At 38.1% G+C, this 26,151-nt stretch overlaps 1 protein-coding gene across 1 annotated transcript in view; it reads left to right on the forward strand.

Annotated features, from left to right (window-relative positions):
* Positions 1-25,674, forward strand: part of nxph1 (neurexophilin 1) — a 62,767-nt gene extending 37,093 nt beyond the window's left edge. The window contains exon 2 of the mRNA XM_077507986.1: positions 23,017-25,674. Coding sequence (XP_077364112.1) covers positions 23,017-23,772 — 756 coding nt within the window. The 3' untranslated portion in view covers positions 23,773-25,674. The remainder of the gene's footprint in view (positions 1-23,016) is intronic.
* The last annotated feature ends 477 nt before the right edge of the window (positions 25,675-26,151 follow it).

Raw genomic sequence — 26,151 nt, forward strand, 5'->3', positions numbered from 1 at the left:
TTGGAGATGGTCAAAGTAAGAAGGGAAGGTGTCAAAAACACAGGTGCTATTAAAGGTTATTTTAGTTAACTCAAGCTAACGAAAAAAACTAAAATTAAAAAAATTTCGTTAACGAAATAAAACAAAAAGAAAGATGCTTTTTTAAAAACGAAAACTGACATTTTACGTTTACAAAACTAACTAAAATAAAACTATAATAATAGCAAAAATGTCCTTCGTTTTAGTCTTTGGTAATTAATTTTAATGCATGAGCTTTTGAGGATGATTTTAAATGTGACTTTTAGTGGATTTATTTTGATATAAACTGGAATAATGGTGTTTTTTTTAAATGTTGCGCACGAGTAATACACACTAAAAAAACTAAGCATTTATTAAAGAACTAAAACTAATTAAAAAAAAACTAACAGAACCACCCTGAAAAAGAATTAAAACTAAATAAAAAAAATAAAAAAAACTTAAACTAAACTAAATATATAACTAAAATATATATAACTAAATATGCAAAAGCACAAATAAATTATTTGTACAATTTTTAGGACTAAACACAATTTCTCTTCATAACATTATGTGGCCAATGCATCCTTCTGATTTCTGTATGTGGCCCTCAAATGAAAAAGTTTGGACACCCCTGCATAAAGTAAATTTCAATTTTGAAGATGCATGTTTTCATCTTTATGTGACGGCATTTTTTTTAAATTTTTTTTTAAACAAAATCCACCCGTTTTTCGCCATCTCAGTGGGCGGCCATTTTGCCACTTGCGTTCAACTGAAAACGGCATCACAGTTGCTCTCTCATGCTGCGTTCTCACCAAAAGCGGGGGAAGGTTTGCATTGTAGTCAATGGAGTTTGCACGCAACGGAACGAAAATGCGTGGGACGGCGCCGAGGACGCGTTTGGGACACGGTGCGCAGCAGCGAAAAATCCGCATATTCGCCGAAAGTTAAAACAAATTGAACTTTTCCGAGTACGGGCTACGTCACACACAGCGCCCTCTCTATTGTCACCCCGAGCGCAACAACACGCCAGCCGGGACAGAATGGTGAGCAAAGAAGTACGACCAATCACGCATCACCTGTTTTTTTTTTTCTGCGTTTGGTCATGTGATGTTCGCAAGATGAGCTATGATTGGTCGTTACCTGAGCCCTGAGCATTTGTGACATCATTGTCAGTCAGACAGCAAGTGGCAAAATGGCCGGCACCTGAGATGGATAAATACGGGTGGAATTTTCAGTTTTAATGTATATTCCGCAAACACAATATTAATCAGAATACAATATTTATTATTTGGGGTTGAGGTTCCATTTAAAAAAAAGAAGAAAAAAAAAGCCATACCCATTTCCATATGTTACTACAGTGGTCTACTAAATTAATTGGTTCTGGAAAAAAAGTTCTTAAGTAGAAAATTTTGTAAGTAGAGACACATTTTCCACGTAAATGCCCTAATCCGTTCCAAGCCTCCCAAAATTCAGACATAAATGTTTTATAAAGCATAAAAATGCATCAAAACATGTAACAAATACATGTTAGAATTAGATTATCACACAATAAATGAGAGTTGTGCATAATGTAAAAAACAAATAATAGAGTATAGAATAAAAATGATCGTTATTTACCTTTTTAACTGCTGTCCTCATTGTTTTTTGCACTCTTTGGTTCATGTTCTCTCTCAGAAGTATTATTGGGGGTGTTAAAAAAAAAAATAATCGATTCGGCAATATATCGCGATACTACAGCACGCAATTCTCAAATTGATTCAATAGGCAGCTGAATCGATTTTTTTCACATCCATTTTTGATGGAAAAATATTCAACAAAACGTCTAACTTTCACACCTTAATCATGGAAGAATGTTATATTAATGGAAGCCTTAATATTTTATTTCAATGCTGTTCAAACATGAAAAATGTTACAACCTGTTTGCTAAATGCAGTGGCTTACAGTTAAGACTGAAGTTTCAGATCAATAAATAATACATTTTCATACAAATCTTACAGTGTACATGTATAAGTTTACTGAATGATGTTTTCTAAATCTGAGTAAAAAAAAAAAAAAAATTGCAGCAATCCACTTCGAAACGTGACCTATGAATCGTGATACGGATCGAATCGTCAGGTACTAGGCAATTCACACCCCTAATTATTATTATTAATATTAATATTATTTTTACTTATGTTTTGTTTTTGTTTTTTTATCTGCCAACGTGTGCCCTGCAGCGGCATTATCACCACTCGTCCTGCTTGTTTTCATTGCCGATGGTCCCAAACAATTATGCCCTTCCGTGACTCGACCTCTCCGGTTCAACATTTTTTTTTAGAATCATTTTTTAAAAATATTATTCACACAATAATTCAATGTACATCGTGGTGAAGTGCTGCTTATAAATACGCAGATGAGTTGATGCATTGCCAAATATGGGGTGAAATAGGCGGACTTGGAGCGGGGAACGGCAAGGAATCTGCTACACACACACCGGTTGGGATTGTGTGGCATTTATAAAGGAAAATAGTGTGCATGTGTGCCTATTTTTTATTTTATTTTATTTTTTATTTTTTGCGTAGGCGAGGTTTGGGTTTAATTCGTAAGTGCTTTTGGACGCAAGTTCTCAAGCACAGTTTTATAAAAGAGGGTCCAGATGTCTTGATATTGTGCTAGATTACCAGTGTGTTCGCCTTCTGGCAGGAACGTCAAGATACATTTCTGAGTTTGTCACTTTCCTTGCTCGCGGTTGCCACCTCTGGCTTAAAGCTCTGGCTTAACTGCAGCCTCTGTGTCAACCTCACGAATGGACCCCTACAGTAAGCTGGAACACCAACGGCCGCACGCTATGTTGCCATATTTGACAGTTACCTCCTTTTTGAAAACAACATTAATTGAGATGAAAGGAAACTTTTAATGTGAGCAATTGCATCTTAGTTGCATAATGTTTATTATATTTATGGAGCAGAAATACAAAATTGTATTGACTGTGTTTTCATATGGTTCTAAGTCTAAGGCATGTGCCGATATCACATTCTGACGGTGTGATAGCAGTGAGCAAAAATATTGCTGTGTCATGGTATGACAGTATTAACTCAATCACTAGCAGCCATTTTAGAAAATTTCAAAATTTTCAATACCCATGTGATATTGCGTTCAATAATTATATATAAACCGAATCTACCAAATGACAAAATAGATTCCCGAGCCTCCTCCCGTTCTTTTATAATTGACAGTAGAAAAATGTCTAGCCATTTCTTCCATGGACTCTGAAACTGTGTTTATTTCGTATAAAATGGGCCAATGATGTGGTTGGGCATCAGTAAAGTTGTATCCAAGTTTGACATTTACAGTGGAGCATAATCAGATTCTCCCCCATTTATCCCCGCTCTAAAAAATAGAATTGACAAGTATACTTGTCAAAGGCAGTGAATGAGTTAGAATTACAGCAAAAAAAAAAATAAATCCTTAAAAAAAAAAAAAAAAAAAAAAAAAAAAAAAAAAAAAAAAAAACCCTCAGTATTTGGGTAAATAAACTATCTCAGGAAAGAGGACAATGTTCCATATACAGACATCCAAATAGTGCTTTCTTCCCCAATGGGTGATGAGGGAGCCACGGGGCTGCTGCCTTCCCCGCCTCCTGAGACGAAAGAGTGGAGGGGAACTAAGCGCTTGATAGCAGCAATGACTCTGATGATGATGATTATTATTATTATGATTACTATTATTGATATTATTATTGAATATTCAGAACAATCACATTGTGGCTGTAACGGGAGTTCAGTGACTTCTGTAACATTTGGCAGCTCTGCGTTTCACCATATGAAGCAACATCACATGAATGAAAACAAATTAAATGAAATAAAAGACAACATAATTAAGAGATTATTTCTTCTTCATTCATCTAATAGTGAGACACACATTAAGCTGATTTCTGTGATTTAATGAGTCACGAGTCATATTCTCTGGAAATGTTGAAGAAGGAAGAAATTGCTCATTCATTATGAAAGCAAATAATGGCACCCATTACACGCATGCTCAACAGCTTTATATTTTCACAGTGTATAATTTAATGCGATTTGTGTAAGTAATAATCCTCAATTTTGCATCCATAAAAGCTGAATAAGATGCAGAGGTGGTTGCTTAAAAGCATTGGAGTGCTTGAAATAGTGAAGGTAGTGTGTGATGAGCGAGTTGGCCCATTTTCTTTTTTTTTTTTTCAGTTTTGAAAAATCTCATTAAGTGTGACACTGAAGATTAGTTGAGTGGGACCAAAGTGGGAGTGAATGAACTCACAAAGGGGCTGCGAGGAGGCTTTAGCATTGTTTGCAATTATTTATTTAGTATTGAAACAGCTCAGGGGGAAGCTTAGAGCAGCTGATCAGAATATCGCTGGATATGAGGCAAAGAGTTGCTGCTCTTCTTCTCCACTTTTGCCTTTTAACTTCCTTCTCAGGTCTGAGTTGGGCTAAAAAATTTGGACCATTTGTTTTCTGACAAAATAAACTGATTACATTTACGATATCTTGGAATGCTACTTTTAATCTGCTGAGCATATGAGAACAAGAACATTATATATATATATATATATATATATATATATATATATATATATATATATATATAAGGGGTGGGAGAAAAAAATCGATATCGCAATATATTGTTGCACTCTCTGTTGCAATAAATTATCGATACACTGACGGTAGATATCGATATAATGTGTCCAGTTGTGGAGTATTATGTTATAAATGTTTATGCACTTTAATTTATCTCACTTTACAATGTTTACAGTTAAAAGACTAAGAGGCAGTGAGACATAATGCAGAACTTTGTACATTGTACAATGTTTTGGCATTGAATAAATGCATAATTATACATTTTCCTTTATATGGGCATTTGTTGGCTTTTTCAGTCACAAATCGTGATATATTGCTAATTTTGTTTGACACTATATCAAAAATCGGAGATATCGGGTATCGTGATATTCTCGATATCCTGAGCCAAATATCACCACAGTATCAAATCGTGGTTTAACCGTATCGTCCCATATATATAGTTATTAGTGTTGTTCCGATACCGTTTTTTGGTCCCCGATACCCAGCTTTGCAGTATCAGCCGATACCGATACCTAAGGTTTTTTTTCCCTCAACATGAAAAAGCTGTCCTGCCATTGGTTCAGAGCACTCAAGGGCCAATAGGATATCTTAGACCGGCATGCAGTGATCATGTCACATATCAGTGAATGTCGTGCACGAGCAAGACACAAGATGCTGCATCCAAAATCCTATATTACCTTTGGAATTAATGGTATCGGCAAGTAACATTTTGACTGTGTGTTGCCCTCATGCTGTTAATCAGTTCATTAATATTGTGTGGGTAATGTCATGTTATGAAAATTAGTAATCCTGTAGGAAATAAGTATAAGGTCTACTTCTTTCTTTGACCTTTCATCTTCTTTTAAAGAATGAAATAAATAAAGGGACATGAAAAGCAATAGCAAATAATGAGCCATTTGCTGATGAAAACTGAGGTAATGGGCACTGCGCATATAGATATTTATGGGGGTTGAGTTTATGAGTACTGATGCATTTAAATGCTTAACAAATCTGAAGAATAGGAAAAAGCATACCCACCATGACTCATTCCATGTGTTTCGTCATTGTGTTCATGGCAAGCACAGAAATACCTCAGCATAGAAGTCGCGAATTGCTTAGCGCACAACAAATACTGTGCAATGCAAACCACACTTGCATATTGTGTGGAAAACCTCACTGTCATGACTAGGGTCACGCAAGGGTTATGCTTACTGTCATGACAAGAGTCATGCAAGGGTTATGCTTAGTGTCATGACTAGGGTCATGCAAGGGTTATGTTTACTGTCATGACTAGGGTCATGCAAGGGTTATGTTTACTGTCATGACTAGGGTCATGCAAGGGTTATGTTTACCGTCATGACTAGGGTCATGCAAGGGTTATGTTTACCGTCATGACTAGAGTCATGCAAGGGTTATGCTTAGTGTCATGACTAGGGTCATGCAAGGGTTATGTTTACCGTCATGACTAGGGTCATGCAAGGGTTATGTTTACTGACATGACTAGGGTCATGCAAGGGTTATGTTTGGGTCATGACTGTAAGGTCAAGTTTCTGTTTTGAACTGATGTAACCAGCATCCAATTTCAACTGGTAAGATGCTATGTGATGTCAGTAATCTTTCATCTCTTTATCTGGTGAACAGCCAATCATGTCAACCATGTCAGTCCTGTTACATACCACAGCCAATCAGATCAATTCACTGTCTATATAAGCCTGTCTGAGAAGTGTGTGGTTTTGTCGGATTATTATCTCTGTTCCTCTGTGCAACTCTCGTTGTTTCTCGTCTAGTCAAGTTTGTTCCACACCTCTCAATGTGAATAAATTAAGGTCTTATTTGTGTCTGCGTTAAGTACGTGAATAAACTGTCTCGGTGGGCGGGTATGGCGTAAATTCAATATGGTTACTCGAAGAGACAGTAGTGAATAACATATGTCGTTGTTGCCGTAAAAACTTGATGATTTGTGGTGTCATAAGTGGTTCTGTTTTGAATCTAAAGACATCTTCTTGAAATGGGTGGAGCTAACTGATAGATTAAACTCTTTCCGAAGCCGGTGCGATGCAAGGCGAACCACGTCTTTTGAAAGAAATGTTCTAGGGCCATCAGCTGCAGTGGTTTTAATGACTATTTGTTTCTGGTTATTTAAAGCAGAGTTTAATTCTGAATGAAACAAACTACCGTCTTTCCCGCGTAATATTTTGAATGCCATGATGATAGACTTCCGGTGCCGTAGAGTCATGTTACTCACAAAGACTACGTCACAGCAAATAAGTAAATTTGATTGCAAGGTTCATTTTGAGCTGGGCTGAAATCGCTGTCAACGGCCAAGTCAACACACCAACTTTCTTTTGTACAATAAAGTGGCTGTGGCTTGTCAAGCTAAGTTAAAGTTGAGCTTTCGTAGTTGAATAAATACTAAGTTTAGAAATCAATGAAAACCCATGTATTTAAAGGTTTGCTTGACTCATTGAGCCATTTTAAGCAGTAAAAAGTTAATATTTTGTCCAGAATGAATATGATAAATTAACTATTTTTCATGTGGAATTAATACAATTAAAAACTATTTTTGTTTGTTTATAATTTACCAATCATGGCTCAGTTTGCTGACGAAACCCAGAAAACAGGTGATAGGTCGTTGCCGACTTCCTCAGCACCGGTGATGTCATCTTCAATCGACTGCAAGTGGAAAAATATGTAGAGAAACCCTCAAACATGCAAGACACAGGCGTTCGAGGACCTGATCTTGACATGTTTTAAAGGTATTCTATACAAATAAAATATTGTATCAAATTCATTCTGGACAAACTCTTAACAGTTTACTGTTGAAAATGGCTTAATGAGTCAAGTATCCCTTTAAGCATAGGCGACTTGTCTCATTTGTGATTCTTTGAGGAAAGCTTGTCAGAAATTCACAGTCATAGATCTGATGCTCAATGTACAAACTCGTCTTACAGTCAGCTTATCTGACACCATAGCCCAGTTTCAGCAGGTGTCTTGGTAAACCACGACCATGTGACAATGATCCAGTATGTGCAATGCCAGGAATTGGTGACAAAGCAGCTAATTGCTGCTAATGAGTTTGTTGGCAGCCTCACACGGATGCCATGAACATGACTTAGTATGTACATTCGGGAATAACACTTTTTTTTTTCTTTTTTTTTTCTTTTTTTTTTTGAAAGGGCAAGAATGTATTACAGGAAGAATTATGTCAATCACTCCACAGAGACTTTTTATTATTGAGGTCCTTTGCAGAAATATGGCAGCAAGCGGCAATAGTTTAGTTCTTAATTGTGTTTGGCATTCATGTGGGCAAGCTGTAAAGTGGCAGTGTTTCAGGATTTATGAGACGTGGACAATGAGAAGAAAACGAGATCAGAATGCTTTAGTCATATCTGAATGTGCTGCTTAATGTACTAGCACTGAAAACACATCTGAGAATTGTAATCTGTGTCACACAAGCTCTAAAGTGTTTCCCACACGGATTTTGTTGGCAGTACTGCAAAAAGGTTGTTTTTTTTTTTGGGTTGAGATATTTTCTCTATAAAATGAACTTGAAATACAGATGCCTATTAATTTCATGTTATTTTGTCCGTTTGTTTCATTGTAAATACCTCAATACATCTCAGCTAAAAATCCCTTTTACTGATGGAAATAATTATTGAGCGTTAATAATTTTGTCGACTAATCTATTATGAATTTAATTGATAAATGTTTGATACTCGATGAATCGTTTAGCTACCTATTTTACCTTTTTTTATTTAAAACTGTCAAAAGGCTAGGAATTTCAGCTTCTCAACAGTAAATGTTAACAGGGAAGGGGAACTGATTATGTTTAGCCATCCATCCATTTTCTTAACCGTTTGCTCCTCACAAGGGTCGCAGGAGTGCTGGAGCCTATCCCAGCTGGCTCTGGGCAGTAGGCAGGGTACACCCCGGACTGGTTGCCAGCCAATCGCAGGGCACACAGAGATGAACAACCATCCACACTCACAAGCACACGTAGGGAGAATTCGGAGCACCCAATTAAGCTGCCGTGCATGTCTTTGGAATGTGGGAGGAGACCGGAGTACCCGGAGAAGTCCTATGCAGGCACAGGGAGGACATGCAAACTCAACCCAGGAAGGCCCGAGCCTGGACTCGATCTTGCGTACTCAGTACTGGAAGGCAGACGTGCTAACCAGTCATCCACCATGCCCTTGATTATGTTTATGTTGAGTCAAAATAAAAGAAAAATGATCCACGTTTTTCCTATAGACCAAACCATTAATGGCATCATCATTATTATGTAATTTTTGGACTGTCACTTTGAGATAATGCTCCTCTTGTTAGTAAAGGGATGGAAATTAAAAATTTTGTTGTTTGTCCGTTGAATAATCGACAAAATAATCAACATATTAATCCATCCATCTTCTACTGATTATCCGAGGTCGGGTCGCGGGGGTAGCAGCTTTAGGAGGGAAACCCAGACTTCCCTCTACCCAGCCACTTTAACCAGCTCTACAGGCGTGATCCCAAGGCATTCCCAGGCCAGCCGGAGACAGTCTTTCCAGCGTGTCCTGGGCCGTCCCCGGGGCCCCCTGCCGGTGGCACATGCCCAAAACACCTCTCCAGGGAGGCATCCAGGAATCATCCGAACCAGATGCCCAAACCACCTCAACTGGCTCCTCTCCACGCGGAGGAGTTGCAGCTCGACCCTGAGTCCCCACCGGATGACCGAGTTTCTCACCCTCTCTAAGAGAGAGGCCCGGAGACCCTGGAAACTCATTTTGGCCGCTTGTGTCCAGGAATTTGTTCTTTCAGTCACGACCCACAGCTCGTGACCATAGGTGAGGGTCGGAACATAGATTGAGACCGGTAAATTGAGAGCTTCGCCTTTTGGCTCGGCTCCTTCTTCAACACAACAGACCGATACAGAGTCCGCATCACCGCAGACGCTGCACTAATCCGCCTGTCAATCTCTCGCTCCATCCTACCCTCACTCGTGAACAAGATACTTGAACCCCTCCACTTGGGGCAAGATCTCATCCCCGACCCGGAGAGAACACACCATTTTCCGACTGAGGACCATGGTCTCGGATTTGGAGGTGCCGATCCTCATCCCAACCACTTCACACTCGACTGTGAACCACTCAAGTGAGAGTTCGGGATCACGGCTTGATGAAGCCAACAGCACCACATCATCTGCAAAAAGCAGAGGTGCAATACAGAGGCCACCAAACCAGACCCCCTCAACGATTCGGCTGTGCCTAGGAATTCTGTCCAAAAGTTCTGAACAGAATCGGTGACAAAGGGCAGCCTTGGTCCAACCCTTACTGGGAACGAGTCCAACTTATTGCCGCAAAAACAGTGGGTACTCTGAGCTGCTGTTTGGTGCATATACACAAACAACAGTTCCCGTCCTCCTACCTGAAGGCAGAGTGATGCTACCCTCTCGTCTACCGGGGTGCACCCCAACGTACAGGTGCCAAGTAGGGGGGTGGGAATAAGTATGCTCATACCTGCTCTGCGCCTCTCACCGTGGGCAACTCCAGAGCGGAAGAGAGTCCAACCCCTCTTGGGAGGATTGGTACCAGAGCACAAGCTGTGTGGGGAGACGAGTCCGACTATATCTAGTCTCTGTGTCCCCCAGAGAAGTTACATTCCCTGTACCAAGAGCCAGCTTCAGTAGCCAGAGATCGGACCGCCGAGGTTCCTGCCCTTGGCTGCCTCCCAGCCCACTATACACTTGGCCCCTCCCACGGCACAAGATGGGGGACCCACGTTGCCTCTTCGGGCTTTGTCGGCTGGGCCCAGTAGGCCCAGCCACCAGATGCTCGCCAACAAACCCCACCTCCAGGCCTGGCTCCAGAGGGAGGCCCCTGTGACCCCCAACCCCTCCATCCATTAAACCAGACAAGTTGTTCTAAGGCGCTATATCAAAAAAGATGACTTGACTTCACTTAAGGTCACACATTGATTTTAACATAGAGGGCCCGTATAACAGGTCTTCCACAGCACAGTCACCCAATCATGCCTTTGTGGAATTTCACAGAGGGTTTTATCGTCTCTTATACAACTGAATAGCCTACATTAAAAAAAAAAAATAATTTTGGATTCTCGCGATTTAATGTAAACATACTGAATATGAACGGAGTACATGATTACATTTAGATTGGCAATTTCTGTTGACCAATGGAATTATGACCCAATTTAATTGGCATTGCTTTTGACATGTTTGCACTGTTCGGACAATAATGTGATGGCATTAAATCACACATTGCCATTGTGAGGGCAATTAATCATGCAAGAGCTAAGCTGCAAGGGATTTCACAAAACAAACACAATTACACAGTATACAATCTCAATCAGTCTTTCAGTCAATAAATATTACCTGTATATATACTATACTAGGAGTCAGTACTGTTTTTTTTAAATATTTTGCTGCTTAATTAATATTTCACAAACACAATCGTAATCAGAATGCCGGGTTTAGCCTAGTGAAGTCGGATCGAACATATTATTTTTACTATTATTATTACTATTGTTATTATTGTTGTTGTCAAAGAATATTTATGGGTTGACTTCTCTTTCAATTGAATTTAGGCGAGAGGCAGGGTACACCCTAGATCAGAGGTGTCCAAACTACGGCCCGGGGGCCATTTGCAGCCCGTCGTCCATTTTTTAGTGGCCCGTGACATATGCTACAAATGGCATTTGACTCAGTTCAAATAAAATAAAAACAAAAATGTTTGGAGATGGTCAAAGTAAGAAGGGAAGGTGTCAAAACACAGGTGCTATTAAAGGTTATTTTAGTTAACGAAATTGTTTTTTTAATTTTATTTTTTTCATTATTTTGAGTTAACGTAATAAAACAAAAACGAAGATGTTTTTTGAAAAACGAAAACTAACTGAAACTACATTTTATGTTTACAAAACTAACTAAAATAAAACTATAATTATAGCAAAAATGTCCTTCGTTTTGTTCTTTGGTAATTAATTTAATGCATGAGCCTTTAGGGATGATTTTAAATGTGATTTTTAGAAGATTTATTTAAATATAAACTGGAATAATGATGTCGCGCCCATGGTGTTTTTTTAAATGTTGCGCACCAGTAATACACACTAAAAAAAACAAAAAAACTAATACTGAAACTATCTAAATTAAAACTAAGCATTTATTAAAGAACTAAAACTAATTAAAAAAAAAAAACTAACAGAACCACCCTGACAAATAATTCAAACTAACAAAATTAAAAAACAAAACAAAACTTAAACTAAACTAAATATATAACTAAAATATATTTAACTAAATATGCAAAAGCACAAATAAATTATTTGTACAATTTTTAGGACTAAACAGTTTCTCTTCATAACATTATGTGGCCCTTGCGTCCTTCTGATTTTCTGGATGTGGCCCTCAAATGAAAAAGTTTGGACACGCCTGCCCTAGATCGACTGCCTGTGAATCATAGGGCACATATAGACAAACAATCATTCACACATACTGAATAATTAATTGTCAATTCAATTAAACTTTAAGAAACGTTGTTGTTGTTGTTGCAATATGGGAGGAAATTGGTGTACAGAGAGAAACCCCTTGTTATATCTCGGGGTGAACATGCTGACTTCACACAGATATGTTCCAATGAAAATTCAAACCTGCATCTTTTAGGTCTGGGGAAGGGGTGCCAACCACTATCGCACCATGAAAATATTGATGAGGAAAGCATTTTTTATTTTTTTTAATTGCTGTTTACCGATTAAAAAAAAATCCCCGTGTGATAACGCACTTGAGTCTTAAATTCAATGTCCACACAATATTAATTTCTACCTAACTTTACAGCTGTGTTTATTGTAGCTAGGTATCATTTATCTCGTGAACATATCTATAGCAGGTATCTGTAAAAATGCTTTAATTTAACATAACAGTCGTGAACAAGGCAATCGCGCACCATTGGTGACATGCTGGGGCTCACTTTGGTGCCTTGCTCAAGAGTGCTCTAACCAATTAATTGTGGTACAGTATGTGGATGCACTCTTGCTCAACTTCTCTTCCCTTCTTCCATTCATATGTTTGAATCTTCTGTTTATTCTGTCCATTATCACTGAAACCTCGCCAAGTTGAATTTAGTCTGCACTGTCACTGAGTGGAAACTGAAGCCACACTCCAAACCCAGTTGTGTCAAAAATAACCCAATTTGGATCCAAATAGACATCATCTTCTGGGCTGTTTTGTACAAGTGGAGGATCAGACCCTTTTCGACCCCAGCCTGGGTTCTTTTCGCATGCAGCAGCCTACAGAAGAAGTCAAGTGAATCCTTACACCAGGGGTGTCCAAACTTTTTCATTTGAGGGCCACATACAGAAAATCAGAAGGAAGCAAGGGCCACATAATGTTATGAAGAGAAATTGTGTTTAGTCCTAAAAATTGGACAAAAAAAAAAAGTGTGCTTTTGCATATTTAGAAAAATGCTACAGTACATAAACCAATTTATTTGTAATATGGCAATAGGGTTATTATAGTTTTGGAATTTTTCATTTTAGTTTTTATTTTGTTTTGAGATCTTTTTTTTTTTTTTAATTTAGTTAGTTTTCAGGGTGGTTCTGTTAGTTTTTTATTAGTTTTAGTTCTTAAATAAATGCTTAGTTTTAGTTTAGTTTCAGTATTTTTTACTTTTTTTTTATATGTATTACTTGTGCGCAATATTTAAAAAACACCATGGGCGCAATGTCATCATTCCGTTTTATATCAAAATAAATTACTAAAAATCACATAAAATCATCCCCAAAGGCTCATGCATTAAATTGATTACCAAAGACTAAAACGAAGGACATTTTTGCTATAATTATAGTTTTATTTTAATTTTGTACACAAATGTAGTTGCAGTTAGTTTGCTTTTTTAAAAAAGCATCTTCAGTTTTATTTTATTTTGCTAACGAAATTGTTGTGAATTTTTGTTTTTTCGTTAGTTTTAGTTAACTAAAATAAACTTTAATAGCACCTGTGTTTTTCGACACCCTCCCTTCTTACTTTGACCATCTCCAAACATTTGTTTTTATTTTGTTTGAACAGAGTCAAATGCCATTTTTAGCATATGTCGCGGGCCACTAAAAAATGGACGGCGGGCCGCAAATGGCCCCCGGGCCGTAGTTTGGACACCCCTGCCTCACACTATCAGTGACTGTTGTTTTTCGTCAAAACAAACTCTACCAAGTAGTTGAGACTGAATCTACAGCGGCTCTCGTCTTGCTTCTTAGTGGATCAAATTTCAATTGCTTAAAGATGCAATTAGTGAACATTCAATTAAACAGTGCTGGGCACACTTCCCATTTATAGGATGAAAATGGACTGAAATAAGACATACCCGCTTCTTTTAGGTAGCCTTTCGGTGTGATGTGTCTCTTGTGATATCTCTCATAATCGGTTGATGTACGCATAATAAGTTAGAATACACTCTTTATTTGTAGCCGAATCTGAATGATTTCCAATTATTGCAGTATTTTAGACAATTTGTAGACTTTGCGGTCTGGGTAAATGTCAGTTTGACCTTGCTGCAGTGCGCAAAGGACCATGAAGACATGGTCGGAGTTTGATGCGGGAGGACTTGAGCTCTTGCTTTGGATGAACTACAACAGAAATTGTGAACAAAGACTTGATCACATGGATGTTCATGTGCATGAATAAGCAAACATTTGAAATATATGTTTGAAAATAATATAGAAAGCATTCCTTAAAATTTTTTTTAAAAAAGTTGACCAATTACATATTTAACAGCATTTTCTTCCTATAAACGAGTGTACCATGCACTTAAAACTGTGAAATGCTTTGTTTATGATTGTCTTGTTGGAATTGAGATCAAATTGTAATCAGCAGAGGTTGTCGTATTTATTCAGTATAAAACCAACAAATGCTATATTTTTAATTTTGGCCACTTTATTTATTGTCGTCATTGTGTTCTACATTATGAGGTCTAAATAATTAAAAGTGAAGATAAAAATGAATCCTAAAAATTAGGGGTGTGCCAAAAAATTGATTCATAAAAGAATTGAGATTCTCATTTATGAATCGAATCGAATAATATCCAAAAATCGATTTTATTTAAATTAGAAATGAAGAAGAAGGGGAAAAGGCAGTTGTAGCCCACATGTTTTTGTGGAAAAAGGCACTTACAATACAAAATTAATAAATGTTTATACAAAAAAAAAAAAGACAGTTTAATGTCTCTATCATTTTGTCTTGCAAAGGAGACTGGAGTAGATCATGACAATGTTGTGCATATCTGTAAATTGAAGCAGAAATCATTTGTCAATCAAATCATTTTGAATCGAAAATCGTTTGAATCGAGAATCGATTCTGAATCGAATCGTAGACCCAAAAATCGTAATTGAATCGAATCGTGAGACAGTCAAAGATTCCCAGCCCTACTAAAAATACAATTAAATTTCTGCGATTGGCTGGCAACCAGTCCAGGGTGTCCCCCGCCTACTGCCCAAAGCCAGCTGAGATGGGCTCCAGCACCCCCCGCGACCCTTGTGAGGAATAAGCGGTCAAGGAAATGGATGGATGGACAATTAAATTAATACAATAAATAAAATAAAAATGGAAATTAAAAACATCTAATCGATCGATCTATCGAGATAGCATTTTAAAAACTCAAGATTTCTCCCCCGCCCCCACCCCCACTTTTTGTACATGGTACATCCCAAATTTGAAGCCAGTCAGATGAATCCTCTTGGACCCCCTTGTAAATGTGCAAAAACGGAAAATCGTGCGCTTGCTCCAGTCCGTGTGTCTCTTTCAGCACAAAGCGTTCACATGTCAAGCAAACCCTTCGAAATTGGAGGGGCCATATCGCGTCTTTATGAACCCAAGGGGGACGTGTCTCACCCCGATTCCCAGTGCCATCTGTGCCCATGCTCCAAACAGTAAAACATCCTCGGTTGCTGTACTTAAATTGAAAAGGACGTGGTAAATGTGTGGTCTCCCGTTTGTAGATCTAACTGAGGTAGAACTGAAGGAATGAGTGTGGAAATGTAACGTCAAACACATTGGCACGCGCTCACGTGGACCGAGCTGCTGTGTCACATTCCCACAGACTGCAATGACATCGTCGCATATTGTTTTTAAACCAATGACTGTGCATGTGTGTATGTTTTTATTTTCCATCTTCTTTCTGCACGCCGTTGAGCATCTGCCTGCACATATTCAGCGCCCGCTCACTACTCTAAGTATGTTCTCAACGCCGGCCCGAAACTAGGGATGTCCCAAGCTCTCAAGTCCGAGTCACCTCATTTTGAAGATCGGCCAATTTCGTGTCCCGATCTGATACCTCTGCATTGGATTAAGGAAGAAAGAAAAAAAGTGCATTTAAAAAAAATAACACACAGTGTTGGCACATCTGAGTTACTCAAAGGGGCTACTATTAACTCTTTGCCCCCCAGCCATTTTCACGGAAGCAATCCCGTTCGCTCCCGGCTGTTTTACTGGATTTTGACTGATTTTGCAAGGCCCACAGAATATTGTGTTCTATTGCTATAAAAGCATGGAACCTATCAAAAGAAAGATTAAAGTCTCTTCTTTCATCAGGAAAAAAAAAAGTGTTTCGATCGGTTTCCGTTTTGCAGCAATTAGCATTAGAAGACAGCTAAGTTTCATCAGTTTTCACAAATCTATTCAAAATTGTAATTTAGCTTTTTTTTCTACATGGTTGATCTCCTTTGCTCTGCTGCCACCTGCTGGCCGTTTGTGTAATAACTACCATTTCTGCAACCGTTCTTTGCAGTTGAGAGGCTACATCAAAGCCTTCTGTATGCTCTAGCATTTAAAAAAAACACACGTATAAATACGTCTTTGGGACACTTAAAACATTAAAAAAAACGTATTTACATGTTATTGGGAGCAAATGAGTTAACCAGTATATTAATTTTTCACGAGAGCTTTATTTTTGAGAACGCAGCACATACGAATTGTGTCATTTTGGGTCAATTTTAGATGGGTGATTTATCCCACAACTAAAATGTTTACAGTAATATCTATAAACCTGTAGCAGCACAAAGAGATTTTTTTTTTTTACAGCACAAACAAATGGTACCATTTTGGGTACCATTTTGCGGAACATACTCATAGAAGGGGAATGCAACTATTACTCAATAGGGATATAACGATAAGCGCGATATCGTGATATTAAAACTGACACAATATCTCCGTCGTCATGTTCAGAATATTTAAATGCAACAGATCTGTAAAAAAAAAAAAAAAAAAAAAAAAAAAGTCAGGTTGATTTCCATTTGTGCAGTTCTAGCACCCTCTGGTGGCTACTTTTTTGTGCAATTTAATTTTCATTAGGGATGTTTTGGCCCCTTCTATGTTTAAAATCTACACTAATTGTCAGATGAAGCGAAAAATCTACACTAATTGTCAGATGAAGGGGAACGTAATATGCCTGTGAAGCAAGTCAATATGTGGAGGAACTCCATGTGTGCGTGCATTAACAACATATAATAATAATAATAATAACAATGTTATGTACAAAAGCACAATATTGTGCTTTTTATTTATTTATTTATTTATTTTTTATTTTTTTTTTTTAGCATGAGCTCTTTTTTTTTTTTTTTACAATATTGTGACCTTTTTTAAATATCGCCAACCTCTGCTGTGCTTTTCTGCTGCTGTCCTGTCAGGTGACTTTTTCACCAAATTTTGTGCTACAGATGTAGCTGAAAGATTCGTACTCATAGAGCTTCGTGATTTGTACGTGTTTGGAAGTGGGCGGACCCTGGAGGATTTGGGAGGGCTGAAGCTCAACCTCATTGGTTCAGCGAACGACAGTGGGTTGGTCTCAAAAAAGGTCATGTTATTCTCATTAGCCTGCACGAGGTTTTTTTTTTATGCTAGAGCATACAGAAGGCCTTGATGCAGCCTTTCAACTGGAAAGAACGGTTGCAGAAATGATAGTTATTACATAAACGGCCAACAGGTGGCAGCAGAGCAAAGGAGATCAACCAGGGCCATCTAGAAAAAAAGCTCAATTACTTACAATTTTAAATAGATTTGTGAAAACTGATGAAACTTAGCTCTCTTCTAATGCTAATTGCTCCAAAACGGAAACAGAAACACTTTTCCTGATGAAAGAAGAGACTTTAATCTTTCTTTTGATAGGTTCATGCTTTTATAGCAATTGAACACAATATTCTGTGGGCCTTGCAAAATCAGTCAAAATCCAGTAAAACAGCCGGGAGCGAACGGGATTGCGAAATGTGAAAATGGCTGGGAGTGAATGAGTTTTAAGCTCCATAATTTAGGGCTGGTCCACAAAAATCTGCATATAAATGACGGCAATTGTTTTTAAGTTATATACCGTTATTTTCCCGATGCGGCCCACTTGATAATATAATTTGCTCCATGCGGCCGCTGAGCTTACATGAGATTGACACCCCTGGCTTAAAGGTTGGTTGACATGCAGAGACCTCAAAGTGGGCAAAAAGAGAGCAGTTTTTTTTTTTTTTTTTTTAATGCACACATTTTTTTCTTACGCATTTTCTATTTTACAGGTACATTTATTTTTTTTTTTTTAACGAGTTACTGTTGCAGCATATTTAACTCCATAGTCCCAGCGTGCGCCGTACCTGGATCCACGGGAAGGGCCTCAATTCCAAATACCTCCACACATTCCTCCTTATTTTACCAGCTTTCAACCAAAAGTATCACTGCAGCAAAGTGACATCAAGTCGCACGCTTAGCTGTGTGGAAAAGAAAGGTCTCGCTCAGTGCCACCGCGTAACTCCAAATCTGATCAAAAGTTATGAAAACACCTCATATTTATCAGAGTCCTGATTGGGAGACAACGTCCAATTCCGATTGAGTCAGCAACCACGTTATCGGGCCCGATTTCCGATCTCATGATCGGATCGGGGCATCCCTATCCGAAACAATGACTGCTGAGTAATGATGATGCCCAATGCATCCGTGCCACTACATTTAAGTGTAATTCTGTTGTATTTGTATGTGTATTTCAACTTTTTTTTTTTTTTTTTTTTTTGGCATTTTTGGTCCTCCATAGTACATGTGCGTAGGACCTGTCATCACAGACTATTTGCTTTGGGCAACAACTCTGGCAGGTGCTAAGGTCCAAGGCCTTGTCTTTTATCAGTGCCAACATTTCTTTACCAGATGTACCGTTCCCCCAGGTGAGTGCATTGCAGCTGGCAAATTAAGAAACCTACCAAGCAGCTGGTTGGCATCCCACAACTTGCTTAGATGCTGTCTGTGTCTATGAACTGCACAGATAAACGTGCGCAGTGCAGAGAGGCAATCACTGGACCAGGCAATTAATACAGATAACACATTAAGTTGTCATTCATTTTTCAAAGGTGTACTCCTCCCAAATCCCATGAATAAGTTTTGTTTTGTTTTTTCACTTGGGTTTCAAAGCATTTACATTTTATTGGTATGTTTTGAATATTTATTCATTCATATGATTGACTCTATTAAAGGGCACCAGCAAATCAAGGGATCCTATTGCACAGTACACAAGTACCAAGAAAAACAAACAAACTGCATTTTAAGGGTGATTTGTGAATAGGGCAGGGTATTGCCGCCAACCTCACGATATGATACGTATCACGATACGATACGTACCGCAATACATATGTATCCCAATACATGATCTTCAAGGCGATACGTATCGCGATATTTTGCATTAATTTACTTGCATTTTATAATAACAGTCATATGTCTACCTAAAGGATATGTTTGTTATGCTGACTGACAAAAATGTTTTTGTTAGCAGCTCTTCTGGTTTACCACCAAGCGGCATGCCTGGTTTAAATATGTACGCACTGCAGAGCAGGGAGCAGCTTTCACAGACACACCGGGAAAATTTATTAATAGGCATGAGCCGATATGAGTAAAACTATCAAAGTATTAAAATTACAGCTCTAAAATGTGCTTATTTGAAATATTTGGGGAAGTAAAAAGCATTTTTTTCATGTAACACATTCTATTTCGTTCTTAAACAAAATATACAAAAATTGGTACATTAAGAGATGTGTGCCATGTTAAGTTTATAAGTAAATAAATGTTGACATTCTTCCTCTGTTTTCATTTTTCTTAGCAAGACACAGTGTCCAATAACTGGTGAGCTAGTTTTGCATTAATTGAAGGCAATTAACTTCAAAGACGCTGCTGGTTTTTATTTTTTAGGTACAATGCAAGCTGCAAAGGCAAACGTTAACTGCCTATTTAAATATAACGAGCAATATCGATTCTGACACCTGCGTATCGATAAGTGTATTGTAATGAGGCCTGCAACGATATATTGCCGTGTTGATTTTTTTTAGCACACCCCTATTTGTGAGTGTGTAATAATTAATCAGAAAAAAATATCACATTAATTACTGCCAATCCAATAAAAAAAAAAAAAATGGAACTTTGACGTTTTTAGCCGTCAATGGCAGTGAATGAGTTAATCATGTATTAATGCAAATTAATCGCACAGATTATTCTTTAGTTTGACAGTGGATGGTTACGTTAAAGATGGCACAGGTTGTGTTTGAGCAATAAACATCAGTACATGCGTTAAAGTTAAAATTTTAATAAATGTTTGCATATGACGTTCAGAATATTTGCTCAAGTCAAACTACTGGGGTCTTTTTTTTTTTCCATTTTAAATTATGCAGCTAATTAACTGATTAGAAAACGAGGAGAATGAGAGCGTGCAGTGGATCAAAAAATGAAGACGAACTCATAACATTAAATGTCAAAAGATTTAACATGTAACAGGAGCGCTTCAAATTCAGTAGGAAAAATTTTTTAGCAGCATCTGCTGATTGTGCATCAGCACGGTACAGTCGTGCAACCACTGGAATTAAACAGACTTTGACAGCTACTGTACAAAGAGAATTCTTGAGTGGAACAGACACTATTTTCTGTCCATTAAACCTAAAAGCCGTTAAATCAGGGTCCATTAAATTGAGCTTCCACTGTAGATGGAATCTGAATCTCAATTTTCACGCCAGTGTTCAATATGTACAGGTAACTCGCTACCAATTTTTTCTCCATGTATCAGAATGTGAAATGTTTCATAATGGCCCTAAGGTGGCTGTGAGGCAAGTTAGTTTGCAGGTATATGTGATTGGTAACGAACCCTTATTTTCCCTGTATTGATCCTAAGGGCAACCCATAAATTGCACAAAACCATCATGACTGATTGTCTGTCATACTGTCATAAATCAGCCAATCAATACCAATACCACATACACCTCCACTGTATGAATCTAACTCCAGTCGCTCGACACAAAAATAAAAATTGTAGCGTTCATAAATCACTCATTCAACGAGCACTCTTTGGTTAATAGGGTTGTTTTGACCTGCTGAACATTCCTTTGTGATGAAAGTTAAAACCTGTCTTGTTGTGAGAAGCAATACGTTTCATCCTTTGTCTCTCACATAACATGCTGCATTTTCATTATATTATTTGTCGGCTTTACCATTGAAATTAACGCTTGCGCGAGTTCAGACTGGTGTGCAAAAGGTTTCAGGTTTAAGTCTTGGTTTGCTTAGGACCTTTCTATGTGGAGTTTGCATGGTTAACGTCAGACTCAAAATTGCCTTTTGGGAAAGATTCTATCGGCGTTTTTCCACCGACAAGCCCAGGAACTTTGAGTTCTGGGTTTAGGGAGTTCTTGGTTGCAAATGTTCATCAGGGAATTTAGAATATTGTATTTCCACAGCGTCTTCGAGTTCTCGGTAGTGTTGTTCCGATACCGATACTGGTATCGGCAGAGGCGCTGATACTGCATTATAACAGTGGTATCAGTGACCACTCACAAGTAACATGCCGATACCATTAATTCCAACGTTAATATAGGATTTTGGATGCAGCATCTTGTGTCTTGCTGGTGCACGACATTCACTGATATGTGACATGTTCACTACATGCCGATCTAAGATATCCTATTGTAGGGATGTTCGATAGCACTTTTTTTTCATACCGATACAGATACTCAGACCCTCAGTACTCACGATACCGATACCAACTGCCGATACCAGTAGTACATTTTGACAACAAAAAAACAAAAAAATCACTAAAAAATATTTTGAAACAAATATATTTCCTTTAATTTTTCCTTTAAAAAACAAAAAACAGCAGTCACTCTTCAATAGGCTTAAGGCTCAAAATAAAACACAAAAATGCTCTTTTAGTTTAAGATTCACAATTTTGAAGTATTTCCAAACCGGTGAAGTTTTGGTGAAAAACTGCTGCAAGCTAGCGCCAGTTACAGGCAAGGAGGACTCACTTAACGTCTTCCCTTTCTGCCATCGCTCGCTTGTACTCGTCTGCGTCACGAGTACTCGAGCATTTGAAAAAAGGATGGTATCAGCCTGATACCGATACCTGGTATCTGTACTCACCCATCCCTATCCTATTGGCCATTGAATGCTCTGAAACAATAGCAGGACAGCTTTTTCATGTTGAGGGAAAAAAAAAAAAAAAAAACTTAAGTATCGGTATCGGCCGATACTGCAAATGTGGGTATCGGTATCGGGGGCCAAAAAAGGGTAGGTAGGTATCGGTAATTAATTCAAATGAGTTGATTGAATCCAAATGATGTCAAAACAATTGGGATGTAACGATATCCAAACATCACGATACAATATCACGATACGATAATTATCACGTTATTGTGGGGAGGTTGGCGATACAAAAGAAGGTCACGATATTGTCAAAAAAATTAGCTCATACTAAAAAAAAAAAAAAAGACAATTTTGTGCTTTTGTACATCGCAACTATGCTTATAAACAACTTATAATCTCTAATAACACTTCATATTGAGGCACTTACTTGCTAATGCATGCGCACATTGTGTTCCTCCACATATTGACTCGCTTCACAAGCTTATTACCTTCCCCTTCATCTGGATTTGAAACACAGAAGGGCCAAAACATGCCTTGTGGAAATTAAACTGCACTAAAACACTAGCCACCAGAGGGTGCTAGAACTGCACAAGTGGAAATCAACCTGACTTTTTCAACAGATGTGCTGCTTTTAATACAGTGACATGACGACGACGATATATTGTGGCAGTTTTAATATTGCGATATCACGATATTGCCGGTATCGTTACATCCCTTAAAAAAAACAATGCCCCCAAATTTGACCAATCAGCCTTGGTCATTGCAGCCCGCCCCCTCAAAGTTCCTGCCTGGCTCAGCAAGACCCTGCTGCCGAGATAGTACTTGGATGCCCCCTGGGGAATTGAATTTAATTACCGTGGTAAGTGTTGTTGGTGGAAAAACGCGCAAACTGAATTTTACCAAGATAAACTGAAAAGTTCTCCAAAAGTTCCGGCGGTGGAAAAACACCTATTGTGTCCTGCTTTTATGACCTTAATATGAATGAATTGGACCCACGTTGCTTCTGGTAACCAGGTAGATTAACTAGTTTCTCATTTTCTTTCTCTCAATCAGATTTCAAGTGTCCACTCCTCAAATTCAGAGATTGTAAAGTCTGGGAGCCCCAAATCTACTCTCAAGCATATATGGACAGAAAGCAGTAAGGACATGTCCATAAGTCGGCTGCTGTTACAGACTCTGCACGGCAAAGAGAACAATACCGCACTGGACCTTCGTTATGATACCCCGGAGCCCTATTTGGAACAGGATCTGTGGGAATGGTTGAGGAACTCCACAGATCTGCAAGACTCACGGCCCCGGGCGAAACGGCGGCCTATGGTCAAGACTGGAAAGTTTAAAAAGATGTTCGGCTGGGGGGACTTCCACTCTAATATAAAGACAGTCAAACTTAACCTGCTGATCACTGGCAAGATTGTGGATCACGGTAACGGCACGTTCAGTGTCTACTTCCGCCACAACTCTACAGGTCAGGGCAACGTATCCGTCAGTTTGGTCCCTCCAACTAAGATCGTGGAATTCGACGTAGCGGCGCAACAGTCCGTCATAGACGCCAAGGACTCAAAGTCATTCAATTGCCGCATCGAGTACGAGAAGGTGGAGAAGGGCGCAAAGAACACGCTGTGCAACTTTGACCCATCCAAGACATGCTACCAGGAGCAAACTCAGAGCCATGTCTCCTGGCTGTGCTCAAAACCTTTTAAAGTTATTTGCATCTTCATTTCCTTCTATAGCACCGACTACAAATTGGTGCAGAAAGTGTGTCCGGACTACAACTACCATAGTGACACTCCCTATTTCCCATCTGGCTGATATATTATACAAACAAATGCAATATTGTTGATGAGTGAGACTCAGACCGGGGCTTCGACTCACCACTGAGAAATGTGGATCAAACCCCTCCCCCAGGAACACCTGTTTTATTGTCATTGGAATATGCAGATATCGGGGTTTGATTGATTGGACACCAACAAGCCACCAAAGTAGATATGTGCATTATCCAATGAGATCTAATATACGATATAATGTCAAATGATATTTTTTCTGGTCATACTCACGACTTTACTATTAACACGTCATAGATCTATTATTTAACGAAAGTAGGTATAAAGACATCATTTAAACAAATGTTTAAAAAAAAAAAAATCAATATTTTTTATTATTAGTCCGCACAGTGCAGTTGAATATGCTGTGAAGATTCTAACGATCGTTTTAATGTTTTAGTATGTGAGGTGGTCTGTGTAGGGTTAAAATGGGTTTGATCATATGCTCCCCAGCTGAGTTTCAGTGTTAACACTGATTATTGAGATTTGACTCTGGAACATTCCTCAGCTGTCTTCAGAATGCTATTACTAGTGCGAACAGATTACCCGACTGTAACCTGGTCAGCGGGTAGTTTTGGTGAGATGGGACTCACACGTTATCACTTAATATACACGTTATAGAAATGTAATGTATTGAATTCTATATCTTATTGCCTAATTTGTATAAATGGTTTGTATTGTAAATAACTTATTCTCCTGCTGCTTCTGTATATGCACCCCGTGAGCTGTCCGTGTTACTCCTTTCTTGCTTATTCGACTAGCCCACCCATTTGGTGCTTGTTCTTGGTTCTTTTATCCAAAAAAATATATATATATATATATATATATATATATATATAATGTTGCTACCCTAGATGTGATTTGAAAACAGCAATCCTGTACAGAACCTCATGACTAAATACGTGTCCACATAAACCCTCCCAGATTATAGTTATATGTGATCTACATTAAATGTACCGTGTTTTCCGCACTATAAGGCATTATAAGGTGCACCTTCAATGAATGACATATTTTCAAACTTTTTCCATATATAAGGCGCTACAGTAGAGGCTGGGGTTACGTTATGCATCCATTAGATGGTGCTGCGCTAAAGGGAATGTCAACAAAACAGTCAGGTCAGTCAAACTTTATTAATAGATTACAAACCAGCTTTCTGACAACTCCATTCACTCCCAAAATGAATAAACAGTTCTTTTAATATTTTCTCTGAGATAAAGTATCAGTATTAGCTAGCGATCCAAGATGGCGGGATCTTCTGCGCATGCGCGTCACCGATCGTGCAGGGTCACCGATAGCGTCTTGACAGCGAGACCTGTTGCGGCTCAATAGTGATCCGTATATAAGGCGCACTGGATTATAAGGCGCATGGTCAGCTTTTGAAAAAAATTAAGGCTTTTAGGTGCGCCTTATAGTGCGGAAAATACGGTAGATAATAATAATAGCTTCGATTTTATATGGGGTACATAAAGAGGTTACTCCGAATAAATCCCCAGGCTAAACAGTTTCCCCAACGAATCCTCTAAATATTTTCGGCTCTTTGCTATCTCTCTACTACTCCTGAACATGACTTCAGAAGTTTGAGTACGTAAACAGCAAAGTTTCCAAAGGCAACATTCTGCAAGCTGAAAATTAAAGCCTGATGACCCGAGATAGACTATTGTCAATTGTAACCTCAGGGGTTCACATTGAGTTTCTGTAATGCTACCATATGAAATCATACACATACTGTAGTTACTAAATATGAAGAATGTCACAGTAAATTTACATGTTACATTTGTTTGAAAGCAGAGTTTTTTTTTGTGGACACTGTAGAATACAATTATTCATCACAATTGTCTATTGGCAGAAAAGGTTGGACATGTACATATGAATAAAAATATAGTAAATTGTATTGTCTGATGTTTGAGGTGTGTTGTTCTGTATTGTCTAATCATTTGTTTGTTCATTTTTTCTTATAATTATCAACAATTATTTAACAAGGAAACAGCTAACAGAGGGGTGTCCAAACTTTTTCATTTGAGGGCCACATACAGATAATCAGAAGGATGCAAGGGCCACAATGTTATGAAGAGAAATTGTTTAGTCCTAAAAATTGTACAAATAATTTATTTGTGCTTTTGCATATTTAGAAAAAAGCTACAGTATATAAACCAATTTATTTGTAATATGGCAGTCGGGTTATTATAGTTTTGGAATTTTTCATTTGAGTTTTTATTTTGTTTTGTTTTTTTTTTTTTGTTTTTTTTAAGTTATTTTTCAGGGTGGTTGTTAGTTTTTTTATTAGTTTTAGACAGTTCTTTAATAAATGATTAGTTTTAGTTTAGTTAGTTTCAGTGTTTTTTTTTTTGTTGTTTTTTTTTAAATGTGT

The sequence above is a fragment of the Festucalex cinctus genome, chromosome 19 (genome assembly GCF_051991245.1).
Source record: "Festucalex cinctus isolate MCC-2025b chromosome 19, RoL_Fcin_1.0, whole genome shotgun sequence".
Lineage (NCBI taxonomy): Eukaryota > Metazoa > Chordata > Actinopteri > Syngnathiformes > Syngnathidae > Festucalex > Festucalex cinctus.